The following is a 21021-nucleotide window of genomic DNA, read 5'->3' as shown; positions in this document are numbered from 1 at the left end:
GAAGCGACACAATCAGTAGCGCAAAAGTCCGAATCAGGCACAAACAGGCACAAAATTTTTTCAAGCAATAGTCTATGAATAGTCCGTCCACCCGGAATCAGCAGATAAGTCTAAGGCCCCTTCCACACTAGCGAGTGTGATGCGATGAACTCGCATCACACTCGCAACGCAAGCTGCCGGGAACGCACGGCCCGAACGCTGCACCGCGGGAGTGAACTCAGCATGTCAGTTCACTCCCGCGGTGCAGCGTTCGGGCCGTGCGTTCCCGGCAGCTTGCGTTGCGAGTGTGATGCGAGTTCATCGCATCACACTCGCTAGTGTGGAAGGGGCCTAAGGATACTGAGCAATTGATGCTTGACAAAGGGACAGTCCCCGTAACACTGCACCTCCTGCTGTATATTGTCAGTATAACGCTGTTTATACATTTTAAAAATTAAAACCTTTTGTAGATAGGGACACAGCAATAACATGTTTATACAGGCGGTCCCCTACTTAAGAACACCCAACTTACAGACGACCCCTAGTTTCAAACGGACCTCTGGATATTGGTAATTTATTGTACCTAGGCTACAATAATCAGCTGTAACAGTTATCACAGGTGGCTGTAATGAAGCTTTATTGTTAATCCTGGTTCTTATGACAACCCAACATTTTTCTGGGGTTACATTGATAAAGTATCCATTCCGACTTGCATACAAATTCAACTTAAAAACTTTATATTTATTTATTTTTACTGATTTATTTTTATTTGTGATCTATAGAAGCTGATTTGTCTTTTAGGTTTTTTTTAATTTTTCTTTTACTTGAACTCTAGGGAGTCTGATGACTTATACAATATACTACAATACTACAGTTTTCTATATAATCAGAGGATCTACTAACAGAAGGTTTTTTCAGAGACCCTTCAGTTCCCTCGGTGAGGCTCCTACACGGTGCCCTCCAAGAACATCACAGGGTTATCAGCCGTTTCCAAAATGGCAGAAGCCACTTAATTGGTGCCATTGGGGCAGATTTACTTACCCGGTCCATTCGCAATTCAGCGGTGCGTTCTCTGCGGACGGCCGGGATTTATTAAGGTAGTTCCTCCGCCGTCCACCAGGTGGCGTTGCTGCGCTGAAGAGCATCGGAACGCCCTGGAATACACCGAGCCGGGCCGAGTGAAGGTAAGTGCAATTTTCGCAACACATTTTTTAAAAAAAATGCGCCGGTTTTTCCGAATCCGTTGCGTTTTCGTTCGGCCACGCCCCCCTATTTCCGTCGCGTGCATGCCGGCGCCGATGTGCCACAATCCGATCGCGTGTGCCAAAATACCGGGACAATTCAGGGGAAATCGGCGCAAATGAGAAAAATTAGGGTAACACGTCGGGAAAACGCAAATAGGGCCCTTAGTAAATGACCCCCATTGTGTTTGATGGTGGCTCTTAAGGTCACTCCCTGGTGTTAGCTGCATAATGCCTGTGAGCCCACTACATATATCGTTAACAGGCAATTAGGGCATTAACATTGGGAATATTAAGCTACCTGAAGAACAAACCATTTATTATTGAATGTTTGCCTTAAGTTCTGGGTCAAGAATTATTTTAAATACAAAAATGATTTCTTTTTACATAAATGAGGCACCGCCATAGGTTCCAGACTTGTGCCGAGTTTCGCAAACCTCCATGTTGGACGGTGGTTGGACTATAGGAGGGGCATCTATGGACCTGTGGAAACGGCATGTACAGAATGCAAAACATGTGCTGATTGTTTGGCAGCGATCACATGTTCTGATTAGATTACATATAGAAAAGCGATTGTGAGCAGCACCACGTGTTTTTCATTGTTTACCAGCAAAATATGTTGTTCTTTTAGTTGCAGGCGCATGGAGCTCAGCTTAGCCCCTTTCTGTTCCAAGTCATATATATTTTCTTCCCTGCAGGTCCATGTCAGCTATAGGCAGTTAACATGCCATGTGTGACCCCACGTCTATAAAAGTACTAAGCAGCAAAATGGTTTGTGGGACAAATTGGACAAGTCAATTTAGCAGCTGGATGGGGTAAATACCGCCTATAGGTAGCGCAGCAGATCCGTATCCATATTGTCCCACCCTCATGGACTTGGGGTCTGCCCTGCAAAGGTTTGGTTAGACTTGAGCTTAATGGTAAAGTAATAGCGTCCCGGCCCAATGTGAGGGGGATCTACAAAGATAAGGGTAGTAGCAGGTAGTAGCTGACTACAGAAAGGGGGCGCTATAATCCATGGATAACAGACAAGGGGCATTAAAAGTAAGGGATAGCAGTAAATGAGGCTTTATTACTGGGGTCTATTAGGGGGCTTCAGTAAAAGGGACATCAGGAGGATATTAGGGAGTACATTATAGGGATAAATAAAGAAAGGGTGTTATAACCGAGGGGGCTTCTTGACAATGGCATTATTACTCACTCTCATTAATGGGTTTTATATCTGGGGTCCACAGTAGGACAACATTCCTCCCAACTTATGGAATGGTGAAAGAGTGCACAGCCAACACCCTTAACCCCACACCCTAGTTTACAAACAACACTCTAGCCCCCTCCTTATAATTCCCAATAACTTCTTCTACCCCTCTTATAATGCCCCCCCCCCAGATGCCCATTTATGATGCCCAACTGTGTCTCAGCAGCATCACTTACAGCACTTATTTGGGATCGTCCCGCTGAATCGGGGACAGTTGGGAAGTATCTTATGTAAATGTATCTATGTAAAGGGTGTGACTTCGGACATGTGGGGTACACCTGACTGTTTAAGGACGGTACCCCTAGAAGGGGGGCTGACGTTATTAGATGCAAAGAGGTAAAAGTTTGGGTACTATTGCACTTTAAAAGGGTTGGTGATCTGTGCCTTTAAGATGTGTTCTCACTCCTCCTCTGTTGCTTACCTCATAATGTCCTCCCCTCCTACAGGACCAGAGGGTATATATATGACTTATCACTCAAGGATAACTCCCTCTTTTAGGTGACACTAAAGCTGTCCCTCCCTCCCTATGTTACTAAGATGTTATGTAATTTTTTAATTAATTTCAAGTCAAAGCAGGCTTAATGGTGGAATATTTGAGATGGTGGTTGCTCGGTTGACCGACTTGTCAGCTGGGAGTCCAGCCTCCATACAGCTTCCAGAGCTCAAAAATGTGTGACTTTCTTCCAAGTGCCTGATTTTGGATATTATGGGTTAATCTATAAAATAAATAAAGCTGTGACCTAATTTTCCACCCAGCAAGAAGTGTCTGTCATATTTTGGAAGTTAGTTTACTGTTATTTGTGTTCTGGGTAATCAATTAAAGTGTCCTTATAGGTGGTTTACATAAGGTGTTTTGTCTGAATGTGCTACAGACTCCATCACTTCTGTCCCTCTGTGTTCCTGTAATCCTATGACCGCTCTATCCACCCCTGACAGTCCCAGAGACATGTGAAGTCGGCCCCAGAGTCATACACAAACTCACGAATGATATTCCATAGAATTTAAAACTGATCACAATTACAGCAACTTACCACCAGAGGGAGCACAAACATCAAGCTTCATTATGTACGGTAAGTATACACAAGCCCACTATCCCCTAGAAAAGTGGCCACAACACTCTTAAGATAAGGGGGATTTTACTAGATTTCTGCCATCTCTAACCTTGTCTAAGAGTTATGGCTACTTACTGTTTGTGAAATAACTACTTATTATATGCTGGATGTGACACTAATATGACCATGATAGATTTATTGTGGACTTGCCTAACAAATGTGACTAAACCATGACTTAACCAGTTCTGCACAAACAGATGATTAATTAGGTGCCCACGTATCTTAGCTTTGTCCGCCTAATTTTTGCATTTGGCTTTTCTGCTGTCAGATGTTTCTTAGTGCTTTTTCCTTACTGATACATTGTGGCGTTTGAGAAGTTTATCTTGTTTTAGAACAAAAGTAGCAAAAAGTCTACAAAAACACAGACAGCTCCAAGCTATTTTCCATGCCTGGTAGGGGGCAGCTATGATTGTGTGCCAAAATGTGACTATTTTGTTGCAACTTTTTCAAAAATATGCACCTTTCACTGGAAAGTGGCAAAAGAGAAAGAAAAAACCAAGCTATAAAGTAGAAACATGTGCCCCATTCCCCCCCCCCCCAAAAAAAAAGTATCTTAAAGTTTTTCCAATACAAGATAAACATGTGCCCCATCAATAATGATACTTAACAGAATGATATAAGTTTAATGGCAAATCCAACATTTTGTTTTTCACAAATCAATAGCTCTTGGAATTTAGAATAGCTTCTTCGATATCCTCCCCAGTTTAGCCTAGTCCTGAAGTAGATGCTCCTCCTATCTGAGATTATAAACCCTGTGAGACTGTCTTGTAAACATATCTATGGATTCAAAGGTAAGAGGGACTGTTGTTCCCTGCTCACAGAGGAGGAGGAAGGGGGAGGTCATGTGACTGTGCTCTCTGTGTAGCAAAGAGGTGTAGCAGAGCTGAGTGTGTTCAATGCTGTGGATGCAGAAGTCTCCTATACAGAATAGTGAGGTACAAGAGCTCCCATTCCTTATCAGTCCCGCCATCCCAGGCTGTGACTCTACAGAACTTTCTGGGGCTTATTTACTAAGGGTCCGCGAATCGCATTTCCGTCGGGTTTTCCAACTTGTGGGAGATTGCGCTGCCGGGAGAAGTATTTAGAAGCGCATTGTGTCGCATGCGACACAAATCGGTGGGGTGTTGTCGGACAATCTGACGGATTCGGACAAACCGTGGGATTAACTTTAAATTTGTGTCGCAAGATCAAGCACTTACAAGCAGCAGGAAGAAGAAGGTGAACTCCGGTGGACCTGAGCGGGGAAGCGACGGATGCAGAAAATCAGGCGGCGTTGTTCATTCTCGTTAGACACTCCGGATCGGGGGACGGGCAGGACCGGGTAAGTAAATGTGCCCCTCTGTGTCTCTTTTCACATCGTATAGCACCCCCTTCCCAATTTTGTACTTGCCACTTTGTGTACAGTGCAGAGAAGTTCACACAGCAGAGACTATACACTTAATGTATGTTACACTGCTGGTTCCTACTACTTATTTCCTCCATGGGATGAAAACTACCAGGCTAATCTCCCTGTAGATCCTGTATGTATACTGTACAGTCTTTGCTGGATTTAGTAGTAGTAATCTCAATGGATTTGCTACTCAATTACAGACTAAGAGTATACAAGGTATCCTGGGAAGTGAGGGAAACCTCATTTATACTCAGCTTCACTGCAGCTGAAGAAAATTTTTGAATGTCTTCAGAACAGAAAATGTCATGACTCAGTAAAAAGAAGGGCACATGACACAATATTGGCATCATTCTGTTAGTTTTTAAAGGGGGGATTAAAAAGTATGATTTGGTCAAAATCATTATGTCACAGGTGTCCTTGCGATCCTGGTAACGGATCGCGGGCACACCCGCGCTCCTCTCTGTGCCGATGTCTCTGCCCCATCCCCAGACTTACCTATCCTGGCTCCTGGTCGCCCGCATGCAGGCCGCACGTCTCCTGCCTTCCAGGCCACGCGCCCCCGCTCCTAGGGAGCGCACGCAATGACTCTTCAGAAAAGGCCAGCGTCCTTTTTATTGGCGATGGTCACTTCCGGGTTTCCTATATAACCCGGCGGTCTCCTTCACCCCCTGCCGGATCTTCAAGTCTTACCAACTGAAGTGAAAGCCTCCTGTGTGTATCCCAAGGTCCCCTTCCTGTGGTCGTGTCCAGTCGTCCGTATCCTGTGGTCCGTGTCCGTATCCTGTGGTTCGTGTCTGGTGGTCCGTGTCCAGTAGTCCGTATCCAGAACCCCCCAATACACGAGCCAACTGCCGAAGGAACCCCCCCAACACATGAGCCAGCTGCTGCAGAACCCCCCAATACACAAGCCAACTGCCGAAGGAACCCCCCAACACATAAGCCAGCTGCTGCAGAACCCCCCAATACACAAGCCAACTGCCGAAGGAACCCCCCAACACATGAGCCAGCTGCCGCAGAACCCCCCAATACATAAGCCAGCTGCTGCAGAACCTCCCTTTTAACACTTATAGACAGAATAATGTCACCTAAAATGGCTGTTACTGCTTAGACTGCTTTATTACTGACTGCATCACATTTATTACTGACTGCTCCACATTTATTCCTGACCGCGCCACATTTATTACTGACCGCGCCACATGTATTACTGACCGCGCCACATGTATTACTGACTGCGTCACATTTATTACTGACTACATCACATTTATTACTGACTGCGTCACATTTATTACTGACTGCGTCACATTTATTACTGACTGCATCACATTTATTACTGACTGCATCACATTTATTACTGACTGCGTCACATTTATTACTGACCGCTACACATTTATTACTGACTGCTACACATTTATTACTGACCGCATCACATTTATTACTGACTGCACCACATTTATTACTGACTGCTCCACAATTATTACTGACTGCTCCACATTTATTACTGACTGCATCACATTTATTACTGACTGCTCCACATTTATTACTGACTGCTCCACATTTATTACTGACTGCATCACATTTATTACTGACTGCTCCACATTTATTACTTACTGCTCCACATTTATTACTGACTGCTCCACATTTATTACTGACTGCATCACATTTATTACTGACTGCACCACATTTATTACTGACTGCATCACATTTATTACTGACTACATCACATTTATTACTGACTGCGTCACATTTATTACTGACTGCGTCACATTTATTACTGACTGCATCACATTTATTACTGACTGCGTCACATTTATTACTGACCGCTACACATTTATTACTGACTGCTCCACATTTATTCCTGACCGCGCCACATTTATTACTGACCGCGCCACATGTATTACTGACCGCGCCACATGTATTACTGACTGCATCACATTTATTACTGACTACATCACATTTATTACTGACTGCGTCACATTTATTACTGACTGCGTCACATTTATTACTGACTGCATCACATTTATTACTGACTGCATCACATTTATTACTGACTGCGTCACATTTATTACTGACCGCTACACATTTATTACTGACCGCATCACATTTATTACTGACTGCACCACATTTATTACTGACTGCTCCACAATTATTACTGACTGCTCCACATTTATTACTGACTGTGTCACATTTATTACTGACTGCATCACATTTATTACTGACTGCTCCACATTTATTACTGACTGTATCACATTTATTACTGACTGCATCACATTTATTACTGACTGCATCACATTTATTACTGACTGCATCACATTTATTACTGACTGCTCCACATTTATTACTGACTGTACCACATTTATTACTGACTGCTCCACATTTATTACTGACTGCACCATATTTATTACTGACTGCGTCACATTTATTACTGACTGCTCCACATTTATTACTGACTGCATCACATTTATTACTGACTGCTCCACATTTATTACTTACTGCTCCACATTTATTACTGACTGCTCCACATTTATTACTGACTGCATCACATTTATTACTGACTGCACCACATTTATTACTGACTGCATCACATTTATTACTGACCGCATCACATTTATTACTGACCGCATCACATTTATTACTGACTGCATCACATTTATTACTGACTGCATCACATTTATTACTGACTGCTACACATTTATTACTGACTGCATCACATTTATTACTGACTGTGTCACATTTATTACTGACTGCACCACATTTATTACTGACTGCATCACATTTATTACTGACTGCATCACATTTATTACTGACTGCTCCACATTTATTACTGACTGCATCACATTTATTACTGACTACATCACATTTATTACTGACTGCATCACATTTATTACTGACTGCATCACATTTATTACTGACTGCTCCACATTTATTACTGACTGCATCACATTTATTACTGACTGCCCCACATTTATTACTGACTGCATCACATTTATTACTGACTGCCCCACATTTATTACTGACTACATCACATTTATTACTGACTACATCACATTTATTACTGACTACATCACATTTATTACTGACCACTCTACATTTGTTACTGACTGCACCACATTTATTACTGACTGCACCACTGACTGCACGGATGCGTTTTTTAACGCATGCGTTTTTAACGATCTGAAAACGCACTAAGTAAAAACGGCCCAAAAACGCCATGTGTGTCTTCACCCTAAGGGGTTAAGGCAGAGGAGTGTGAGGAGGCACTGGGGATAGGGAGCATTTAGCTCTGGCCATTCCCAGCTGCTATGGAGGAGGCTGCTGCTTCTCTTCAGGTGCCCACATCTCTCTCAAGTTGAATTTCCCGCGCTGCTGACATGCCGAGCAGGGATTGGCTGTAGGCTGGCTCCTCCCCTCCCTCGCTCCCTGCTGTTTGCCAGATCCGGCGTGTACGGAGCAGAAAGTTGGTACACGCCCCTATATCCAGCCCTGCATCTCTGCGGTATCGCTGCGCTGCCCATTAGAGGGGCGTAACTACAGCCAAGAGGAGCCCGGGTCACACGGCCGAGTACGGGCCCATGACCCTGCCGGGCCCCGTAGCAACTGCTACGTCTGTTACGGCTGTAGTTACGCCCCTGGCTGGCCCTGTTGATCTGTTGTCATGAAGTTCTAGATTTCTGGTAGAAATAGGGTGTGATGTTGCCATCTAGTGGTCAGAAATAGGAATAATATATGTCTGATTATGTAGCAGTTTGCATTTACCTAGTTTTAGCCAATAATGTTATCTAGGGGAATTGAGATAAATGAGAAATGAAACCCTATTGATAAAATTAATGGAACATTCTGGAAGATTCCGCTCCAAATTTAGTATAAAACATTAAATGGGGCTCCATTTACTAATAATAATTCTTTCTTTCTATAGCACCTACAGATTACACGGCACTGCACAAAGCTTGCCAAATTGGCCTCAGGGCGGCACGTCTCCTGCTGGACAAGGGAGCGGCCTTTTGCAGGCTACCAGGCTGCTTAGTTACTTAGTACTTGCATCATTCAGAATCAAGTACTATTTCTTACAGTGCCGCGTATCTTCCCTGTGTGTATGTGTTTTGTCATGTATATATATATGTGTGTGTGTGTCTTCCCTGTGTGTATGTGTTTTGTCATGAATATATGTGTGTGTGTCTTCCCTGTGTTTATGTGTTTTGTCATGTATATATATGTGTGTGTGTCTTCCCTGTGTATATGTGTTTTGTCATGTATATATATGTGTGTGTCTTCCCTGTGTTTATGTGTCTTGTCATGAATATATGTGTGTGTGTCTTCCCTGTGTTTATGTGTTTTGTCATGTATATATATGTGTGTGTGTCTTCCCTGTGTATATGTGTTTTGTCATGAATATGTGCGTGTGTCTTCCCTGTGTTTATGTGTTTTGTCATGTATAGACATTCTAAAAATGTCCATGCACTTCAGCCATTCTTACAAAGCCAAGCACACCCTCCTCGAGTTGCAGAGCCAGAACAGCCTCCCCCAACATAGTCTGATGTGCAATGTTCCACCCGCTGGAATTCCAGCCTCGATATGTTAGATTGTGATTTATGTATGAAATTGAAAACGTATTTTATGTAGAAACAGTTTTGTATAAATAAAGCTAGAGGACGGACGCTAATCATGCCCCGGAAGAAGCACAGAGGCGAAACCCTGGGTCGGGCAAGGATTGGCGTCCTCGTGGAGTTATTTGTGATATGCGTATTTTTTATCTACATATGTGAGTAGAACTGGAAATAAAAGTTTTAAAAGTTTGAAACTGTCTACACAATGGGGGACATTAATCATAGTCTGTTAGACTGTTTTGAGCGTCTTTTAGCGCAAAAATCTGGCGCATCTCGTTAATTAGGCGCATTTATGCGCCATTTTCTGGCGCACGGCAAAGTTCGGCACTTAGTGGTTCTGAGTCCCTGCGCCTTATCTGACATAGTGAGTGCGTCCTAAACAGATGTTTGCACGGGATCTATCACAAATTTTCGCCCAAAATAGGCGCAGAAAATGCACCTACTCTGAGCAGGTGCACTTCCAAAAAAAATCACTTTACATTACTGAAAACATAATTTTTAGGTTCCAAAATGAAGAATTCCCTCTATGCAACATGGAAAATACTTCGGAGCAGTTTTAAAATGTAAAATTTCTCCAGTAACGACTTCATCACTTTCTATGGGATCATCTCTGTGAGTGATTATTGTCTTATTGTACAGATCTGAGAATATTATCAGTCTCCATTTCCTGTACATTATAATAAAAAAGGAAAAGACTCATTTCAGCAAGAATTTATTTATTTTTTTTTTTTTACATCTCTGTAACTTTTAGTCCCTGCAGTTACATCACAATGATAGTTTTTTTGGGCAGAGATGACGCCCTGAACGTTCTGTCACATTTTCTCAGTCTCCTTTCATTATTGCTCACAAATGCGATCTAACAATTAGAGACAAAGTTAGGCTCAAACGAAACGGACATGAGACCAGAGGTCGCACTAACATTTTTCCAGAAGGGTAAAAATACTCCTCTCACCATTTTTGAGGAGTATTTTTACCCGAGGAGGAGTATGAAAATTTCGGTAATACACCGCACACACTACACTCGCACACTGCACACACTACACTACACTCGCACACTGCACACACTACACTACACTCGCACACTGCGCACACTACACTACACTCGCACACTGCGCACACTACACTACACTACACTCGCACACTGCGCACACTACACTACACTCGCACACTACACTACACTCGCACACAGCGCACACTACACTACACTCGCACACTACACTACACTCGCACACTGCGCACACTACACTCGCACACTACACTACACTCGCACACTGCGCACACTACACTACACTCGCACACTGCGCACACTACACTCGCACACTACACTACACTCGCACACTGCGCACACTACACTACACTCGCACACTGCGCACACTACACTACACTACACTCGCACACTGCGCACACTACACTACACTCGCACACTACACTACACTCGCACACTGCGCACACTACACTACACTCGCACACTACACTACACTCGCACACTGCGCACACTACACTCGCACACTACACTACACTCGCACACTGCGCACACTACACTACACTCGCACACTGCGCACACTACACTACACTACACTCGCACACTGCGCACACTACACTCGCACACTGCGCACACTACACTACACTACACTCGCACACTGCGCACACTACACTCGCACACTGCGCACACTACACTACACTACACTCGCACACTGCGCACACTACACTACACTCGCACACTGCGCACACTACACTACACTCGCACACCACACTACACTACACTCGCACACTGCGCACACTACACACAGCACACTCCACTACACTACACACAGCACACACTCCACTACACTACACACAACACACACTCCACTCCACACAGCACACACTCCACACAGCACACACTCCACACAGCACACACTCCACTACACTACACACACTCCACTACACTACACTACACTACACACAGCACACACTCCACTCCACTACACACAGCACACACTCCACTCCACTACACACAGCACACACTCCACTCCACTACACACAGCACACACTCCACTACACTACACTACACACAGCACACACTACACTACACACAGCACACACTACACTACACACAGCACACACTACACTACACACAGCACACACTACACTACACACAGCACACACTACACTACACTACACACAGCACAGCACACACTACACTACACACAGCACACACTACACTACACACAGCACACACTACACTACACACAGCACACACTACACTACACACAGCACACACTCCACTACACTACACACAGCACACACTCCACTACACTACACACAGCACACACTACACTACACTACACACAGCACACACTACACTACACTACACTACACACAGCACATACTACACTACACTACACTACACACAGCACATACTACACTACACTACACTACACACAGCACACACTACACTACACTACACACAGCACACACTACACTCCACTACACTACACACAGCACACACTCCACTCCACTTCACTACACTACACACAGCACACACTCCACTCCACTACACTACACACAGCACACACTCCACTACACTACACACAGCACACACTCCACTCAACTCCACTCCACTACACTACACTACACACAGAACACTGCACACACTCACCCGGCCTTGCTCTGAAGTCCCGACATAAACGCAGCCCCGCTGTCTACAGGTATCGCGGGGCCTGCGCTCTCGCTCCGGAGCGCTGATGACACAGATCACTGTGTCACGTGTCCCGCTGAGCGGCCCGGTGCGCGCTGTGATCGCGGGACATTTACCTCTTTTGCAGCGCGCGCCGAGCCGCTCAGCCTGCGCGCTGCAAGGAATAATTGCCAAGCGTAACTTTACGCATGGCAATTATTTTGGGGGGTAATGGCGCCTCATCACGCGTCTATGACGCGTGGTGAGGCGTTAATGCGACCTCTGCATGAGACAAATCCAAAGTGCATTTACTAAGGCAGAACTAGATCCATCATAGATCAGGAGCCAAAAAGAAGATCAAACCAGGCGCAAAAATAGGCGAACCTGAGACCCACTATGATTAATGTCCCCCTATGTCTGGATATGTCTCTTATATACAGTGAGTGGAGGAGACTAGGACAGGAGTGAAAATATTGACGGTTTCTGGTCTGAATGGTGACTTATCCCTGAAAGTGATCCCTTGTGTTTGGTGCACAAATAAGGAGGAAACGTGCATGGATCGTCTTTTTCGTTTTTGAGCTCCGGTCACAAAAGATTTTTTATTCTACTGGATTATGTTAGACCGCCTGTATGAACAGAGAAAAGCCATTAATGATTTTTTGATGATGCAAGCGGACAAGAGTACTCCCCTGTGTAACTTTGATATCAACCACTGGCAGCTCATGCGTGACACCTGCCGTTTGCTCAGGCCCCTTGAAGAGGCCACGTTATTTGTCAGTCGCTGGGACTGCGGGATGAATAACGTCATTCCACTGCTTCATGTCCTGGAACTCATGCTGCAAAATCTGTCTGGTCAGGGCACTGGAGAAGTGGAGACTACATCTTATGGCCACATGAGTCCGGTGGAGGCTGAGCTGGAGGAGGAGGAGGAAATTGGAGCAGGATTTTTTTTTCCACTCAGGTGACAAGAGAGGAGGAGCAGGAGCATCTGGAGGAGGTAGAAGACAAGGCAGATGACCCAGAAGCATCGTGGCAGTATACTGTGGTTATGGAGACCGGGAGTCCCTCAGAGTCACTTGCGCAGATGGCCCGCAGCATGCTGCTTTGCCTAACTAGTGACAGCCGAATAGACAACATCTGGCATAGGGATGAGTTTTTGCTCTCCACCCTCTTGGACCCTCACTACTGGTCAAAAATGGGTAACATTTTTCCAGCTGCCGAGAGGGAGGAACAACTGGCGTACTATAGATGTTAAGGGGAGGATTTATGATATCCTCTTTTAGTTGGCATTGGTCGTGTGTTTCAAAGCAGTTGAAAGCATGTGTGCACGTTGCAAGGAATGACTCAGACACTTGCTGATTTAAGTCTCACTCATGCTCCCATCGCCCTGGGCAAATCAGCACTGCACAAGTTTATTTGGTTTCACAAGTCTATATAGAAAAGCAGGAAAAAAGTAGAAAAAGAGGAGCATACAAAGCATAACATATCAGACATCTTGGGTCTTGTTTGGAGACTTTTCTGCTGTCTCATGCTCACATCACCTCAGAGAATTCCTGAAATTCCTCAGCCTCGAAGATTTAGGTGCGGTCCACGATGTCGGGCAATTTTAAAATATATTCTCTGTTACCGTGCTTTTAGGAAACTTAGACAAGTATAAATGACAGGATTTGATCTGTCAAGCTAGGTTTACCTTATCACAGAGAAATCCTATGATAAGTTGGTCGCTGCCTATGTGCACCATTGTTCATCCACTGTCAGATCTGACCAAGGGATTCCTGGCAGTCATCGCTCACGTACTACTGCCACGGCTGTTGTGGGGAGATGGGGATGGGGGGGGGGTAGGAGCAGTAGCAGCTCCATCAGCAGCAGCTTAAGTCTGGAGTCCTTAATGAGCAACTTCCTTCACCCACCTAGTGAAAAGGGTAGCCGCCACCAGCAGCAGCAGCAGGACATGGAGCAGACCCTGCATCATCATGTGGTGGCCTACTTGGACAGCACTTTACCCCCCCCCCCCCCCATTTAGAGGATCCCCTGGACTACTGGGCAGCCAAACTTGATGCCCGGCCGCAACCTGTGGGGTTTGAAGTTGAGAATCTGTGCTGCCCGGCCAGTAGTGTAGCATCATAGCGGGTGCTCAGTGCGGCAGGGGCCATCGTTACCCCAAGGAGAACCCACTTGTCCACCGGTAATGTGGAGAGACTGACCTTTGTCAAGATGAATCAGGCGATTTCAACTCGCCAATGTCTAATGCATCAGATTATATCAGCCATGACCCTCCCCCAAATGTTGAGAAATGAGTCTGGATTCTAATTACCTGCCTCAGCCACTATTCTGATGCTGCCACCTGCCTGATGCCAAACATCTGCTGCCAGTTGCTCCATCGTCCTCCAACCATCTTTACTAGGGACTGGAATTGTCCGCCACCTCCACAAACTATCATTGTGCCACTTTGTGGTCTACCATGTTGCTGCCAGCTCCAGAATTTGGCATTGTGTAACTCTCTGACCTCCTGCTGCTGCTGCCACCTTTACCATTCTTTTTTGGCAAAGACATAATATTTTCAGGAAAATTGTAATGTATGATGCATATGGCATCTCTAATCCTCAAATTTAAATTGAAAATTTCAACTTCAAATTGATGTCAAACTTCATCATTGTACCACAATGTGGCCTTCCATGTTGCTGCCAGCTAAAGTATTTATCATCATGCCACTCTCTGACCTCATGTGCTGCTGGTGCCACCTTTGCAGTTGTTTTTTGGCAAAGACCTGATATTTTCAGGAAAATTGTAATAAAGGATGCACGTGGCATCTGTAATCTTCAAATTTAAATTGAAAATTTCAACTTCAAATTCATTTCAAACTTCAAATTCATTATAAACTTTATCATTGTGCCACTCTGTGGCCTACCATTTTGCTGCCACCTCCATAAAGTCATTGTGCCACTCTGTGGCCTAACCGGTAGCTGCCACCTCCTGCTCTGACCTTGTGCTGCCACCTACGCACTCTGTCCTTGTGCCACTTTGTGGCCTCCTGCTGCTGCTGCCACCTCCTCACTCTGTCATTGTCCCTCTCTGTAGCCTTCCATGTTGCCGCCACCTCCAGTCTGTCATTGTGCCACTTTCTGAGCTCTTGCTGCTGTTGCCACCTCCACACTCTGTCATGCTGCCACTTTGTGGCCTACCATGTTTCCGCCACCTCCATAATTTGTCATTGTGCCACTCTGCGGCCTACTCATGCTGCTGTCAACTGACCGCTGTCTCCCTGGAACACCTTGTGATTTCCATAATGCTGTTTTCACCCTCCACCACTCTATGATGTTACCACTATGTTTGGTTTTCCCCTTCATTTCATCTGTCAGAAGGAATGAATAGCCTCAGGATTGATAGCCAAAAGCAGAACTGGATACAGAACACAGAGGACATGCAAGTATCCCATTTACTGGTCATCTCTGTTTTGGATCCACTCCTGTTTGTTTTTGGCTTTAGCAATAATGATGAATTATTGACCGATTGAAAAAGGACAGTGACGGATGAAAAGAAAGGCAAAATGATCAGTGACGTCAATGCAGAATTACTGCTGACATCCTCTGCACTCTTTTGGGGGGTTTCTACATGTATCCGCGTTTAACAGAACAGGTTCTGTCGTAATCTATGGAATCATCTGAAGTCAGTGTAAAAAGAGTGCACTCTCTGATGTTATAGTGGGATCTTGGCCCTCAGCTCAGTCCTTTTGAGCTGGCACAGACGTTACCTTGTCAGTCTGCGTTCCTGCTTCGCTTATTTGGGGAAGTTGGCCTGTGTAAGTGCACATGGAAGTGAAGAGTGAAGCGATTCTAAGAGCGGCGGCTGTCATGTGCGCGTCATACTAAAACACATAATTGTTTGAAGACCAAACCACGCTTCCTATACATATTTGAGCATGGCACAACGTTCTACAACACCTCACAGGCTCTCTGCAGCCAGGAAATGCCTGTTTTTTTAACGTGATTTGTCATGATACGAATCTAAATTATTTTTAAAAATTCGGTGAATCGGGTCAAACCGAATTTCAACAAATTTTCCGATCTCTAATGACTGATGCTCCAGACTTCCCGGACCAGACTGCCTCCCTTCAACATACCCCTCTAGACAAGACTATGACTGACACCAGCCCATGAAGATTGAGGCCAGCCAAACTTAGTATATCTATCCTTACCATTGTGGACCACTTCACTAAATTTGCTGTTGTGGTACCATTCAAGGATGTGTCCTTATAAACCTCCTACGGACTGCATCAAGCTCTAAGAGTACCAACTAGCCAAATTCCTTGCCAGAGCTTTTTTACATGCACAACAACTCCATACTTAAAGGGAACCTACCACCACAAATCTACCTATAAAGGTAGATCGGGTGGTAGGTGGATCAATGGGACGTGAGGATAGCCCTTTTAAGGGTTAATCCTCACGTTCCCGCACTTCTTTAGTAATTTTTATTTGACTTTTATGGTAATTTTATTATGCGGCTACTGGGACGTGGAGTAGCCGCATCTGAGTTTACATGGAGCGGCTACTTCACGCCCCGGTAGCCACTTTACCCCTCCTACTCACCATCTTCGGCGCGCAGCTGCGCGCCCTCGTCCGACGATCCTGCACTCTGTGCATGCGCAGAACAGCAGGCCCGCGCCTGCGAGGTCACTGCTCCAAAGCCGGGGCTGCACAGGCGCGGGCCTGCTGTTCTGCGCATGCGCAGATGGCAGGATCGACGGACGAGGGCCGAAGATGGGGAGTAGGAGGGGTAAAGTGGCTACCGGGGCGTGAAGTAGCCGCCTCGTGTAACCTCAGATGCGGCTACTCCACGCCCCAGTAGCCGCATAAGAAAATTGCCATAAAAGTCAAATAAAAGTTACTAAAGAAGTGCGGGGACGTGAGGATTAGCCCTTAAAAGGGCTATCCTCACGTCCCATTGATCTACCTACCACCCGATCTACCTTTATAGGTAGATTTGTGGTGGTAGGTTCCCTTTAACCAGCGTTGCCCTAAATTACATTAGGAAGCAGATTTTAACTTCAAATTCTTGCATTGAGACCCTGTAAACACGTGATCAGGTCTAGTTGAGAAGTGACCTCCAGACCAGCAAGCTAGACTCGAAGTGGGAACTGAAACCGTACACAGTGATTGAGACTTCATACCCCCGAGACGACGGAATTCAGAAAGATAGTTAGGAACTGCAACAGGTTGAAATGCTGTTTGAAGGAGGAGCCTCCGGCTGACCTAAGAGCTCCTGGACCTTGTATTCTATGACAAGAGACACCTTACCAAGCAAAATGCAGGAGACGCATAATGCAGGAGACCCCCAGACGTGAACACTCCGTGTAATACATTGTCAGCACCCCAATAGTGCCCAATTTCTATTCCTTTCTAAATATTATTATTACTATCAGTCCCATTTGGCTATACCGGGTTTTGGTTCTGCAATCAACATAATCTTCACTGGTCTTTTGGGTTTTTATATGCATCTTACCAAGGGGTAACCAGGTGAGCACCTTCTGTTACATTACTAACTCTTTGGCCTGACAATAACATCAAAGGTGCCGTTCTTTGTTGTTTTTTTTGTTCTTTTTTTCTGTACTGAGGATGTGGATTGCTACACTTGAGAAATGGGGTTCAATAATTGAGTTTAAATAAGTAATCAGCTGCTGACAGTTCCATTCCTATTCCTCCATATAATAACTTATTACCTACTATATGGAGTCATAGCAGATGGGTGGCAGTGCCCTGCGAGAAAGAACAGCCTACAGACAGAGGGTCCTGATCATAACTTCGTAACTGAGATGTTGAAATCAATTAATTATATAGTTACTTAGTACAGTTGAATAAAGACATATGTCCTTCAAATTCAACCAAGGAGGCAATGGAATAGGACAGTGATGGGCAACCTTTTGAGGTTGGTGTGTCAAAATTCGCCAAAAAACCGAGCATAACTCGGGTGGTGTGTCACCTTTAGAAAAAAAAACTAATTTTGTGATATTAAGAGTTTAAATAACAAATATGTATAGTTATTTAACTTACCTGCTTAGTGACTTCTTTGTTAATCTGTCAGTTGGTTTCTTTTGTTGGTCTTGCTGTTATTTAACTTGTGTGGGGTGCCATGAACTAAGATAAGTGAGGGGGAGGGGGAATTCTTCCAGTGATGGCGAACCTGTGGCAGTCCAGCAACAGCTGGACTGCCACAGGTTCGCCATCACTAGTCTATATGCAGCTATTCTGTACGTATAATGAGTCCTAGTGACTTTTTTGTTGCTGAATTTCATTCGCTAAATCTTCAATTGAAGGCTGGTATTTTGTACACTTCAAGCCCAAGCAAGCGCTACTAAGTTCATCTGTCAATCTGTTTCTTTTGTTGGTTTTGATATTATTTAATGCTGAGAATAAGGTCTCACAAAAGTATGTAGAGGGAAAAATAGTAAGTAAAGCCATTGCTATATTTTTCAGGGTGCTAAAAGTGTCTGGTAACCGGTTCCAGGCACTCCAAATTTCCTGTTCATAGTGGCATTCCTCTTGATTCTCCAAGCGGCACCTTTCTAGGTTCTCAAGTTTTGACCTCAAGTCAACAAACACCTGACCCCAGATGCTTTCCTGAAATTCTACAAGTTGCATCTCCAAGTCATCAATTTGTATCCATTGAAAACCATTTAATTCCAAACTACTGTAGACTACTACATCAGGATACTTCATTATTTTCATGGTCTGTTCTAGGCTTCTAAATTGATTAAACCTGTCACTGAACTGGTCAAGTAAGGAGTCTAAAACATGCTGGTACTTTATATGCAAGGGTTCCATTTCATTTTGTACACCTGCACTGACCTTCTCAAAATACTTTGTTACTCGAGGAAAATACTTATACCGTATATACTCGAGTATAAGCCGACCCGAGTATAAGCCGAAACCCCTAATTTCAACACAAAAAACTGGGAAAACCTATTGACTCGAGTATAAGCCGAGGGTGGGAAATGCATTGGTTACAGCCTCCCAGTATATAGTCTGCCAGCCCCTGTAGCATACAGCCTGCCCAACCCCTGTAGCATACAGCCTGCCCAGCCCCTGTAGTAGGAAAAAAAATAACACTGTACTCATCTTTCCGACGTCCTCCATAGGTCCTCTTCTGTCTCAGACTGTCCCAGACAGAAGAGGACATACAGGTGATGTCAGAAAGGTGAGTTTTGACTTTATTTTTTTAGTTGACTCGAGTATAAGCCGAGTTAGGGTTTTTGAGCACAAATTTTGTGTTGAAAAACTAGGCTTATACTCGAGTATATAAGGTAAGTTTTAGTTTCTACATCTTGCTTGAAAATTTTAAGTTTACTTTCAAAAGCTTTTATGTATCCAAACATAACATCAATACTTTTGCCAAAACCTTGTAGGTTTAAGTTCAGTTCATTAATATGAACAGAGATATCTGTAAAAAACATCAGGGTATTGACCCACTTACTATCATAGAGCTGAGGAAAGTTTCCCAGATCCTTATCCTCAAGAAATACCTTAATTTCTTCAAAGCATTCCACAAAGCGCTCAAGAACTTTGCCCCGGCTCAGCCATCGTACATTATTGTACATCAGCAGTCCACTGTAGGTGGAATCAACCTCCAATAAAAGTTCAGAAAATTCTCGCTTGTGAAGGGGGCGAGCAGCTATTAAATTAACTATTTTTGTAACAACTGACATTAAGTCGTTTAAGTCAGTGAATCCTGCTTTGGCACATAAAGCCTCCTGATGGATAATACAATGAAAAGGCACAATCGGGTGTCCAACAGCTTCTGTAAACAACGTAACAAATGCGACTTTTTTACCCACCATGTTTGGTGCCCCATCTGTGGTCACTGACACAATTTTAGAGATATCAATGCTTAGGTCACAGAATGTTTGCATAACAACCTTACATATTTCGCTTCCTGACGTACTTGTTGGCACTGATACTAACTTTATCAACTCTTCTCTCATTGTGAGACCATCAGAATATCGACCAATATTGGCCAACTGAGCATGTGATGTGACATCAGTAGTTTCATCAAGAGAGATTGAAAAATATTTACAATTACTTATGTCTCTCTTTAATTGCTGTTGTACATTTGTGTTCAGTCTGATTATTCGGTCTTTTATGATATTTCTACTGAGTGGTAACTCAGATATTCTCTTACTAATTGCATCTTTATTCTGCATACCGTGAAATAGAACTGGTGCACATCTGAAGAAAGTTTCTTTAATAGATTCTCCCTCACTGAGTGCTTTTCCATGCTGAGCTATGGAGTGAGCGATTCTCAGACTTGCAGATGTTAAATTTGTAGAGCTTTTTACAAATTTAAGGATGGAATTAGATTGGCTTTTATGAAGGTGTAGCTGCCTGGAAATGTATTCCTTTCTTTCATCCTCACTTTTTTTCAAGAGCTCGGAATGATTAGTTTCGAAATGTCTATTTATATTCCACGTTCTGCTTACTACCGTTTCACTACATAGAACGCAAAATGATCTGCCATTTTTTTCTAAAATGCCATACATCTCAGTCCATGTCTCTTGAAAGGGTCGGCTACTGCTACCACCACTTCCTTTACTTAACTTTGTTTTTTTATTTTTTGGCTTCTCCATCACAGGGGCAGTGACTTATAGATAACCCCTAATTGCCTGCGGGCTAGCTGTCTTTTAGGAAAGGGCAAAGTTAGTAAGCAGAAATAGTTAACAAGTGTGCGCAGTGTGAAAAGGAGCCGTTCCTTATGTAAATTAATGGCGAGAAACGGCACCCATAGCACAGGCCG

General features: G+C 44.2%; 1 protein-coding gene across 1 annotated transcript; it reads right to left on the bottom strand.

Moving 5' to 3' along the window:
- Window positions 1-18497: 18497 nt before the first annotated feature.
- Window positions 18498-20431, bottom strand: LOC140076162 (general transcription factor II-I repeat domain-containing protein 2-like). The gene is made up of 2 exons (XM_072122672.1): window positions 19553-20431; window positions 18498-19001 (listed from the first exon to the last, which is right to left on the bottom strand). The coding sequence occupies exons 1-2, from the start codon at window positions 20429-20431 to the stop codon at window positions 18498-18500; spliced, it is 1383 nt and encodes a 460-aa protein (XP_071978773.1).
- Window positions 20432-21021: the final 590 nt, after the last annotated feature.

Source organism: Engystomops pustulosus, chromosome 8, assembly GCF_040894005.1.
Source record: "Engystomops pustulosus chromosome 8, aEngPut4.maternal, whole genome shotgun sequence".
Taxonomy (NCBI): Eukaryota; Metazoa; Chordata; class Amphibia; order Anura; family Leptodactylidae; genus Engystomops; species Engystomops pustulosus.
This window is presented reverse-complemented; position numbering and strand designations above follow the sequence as displayed.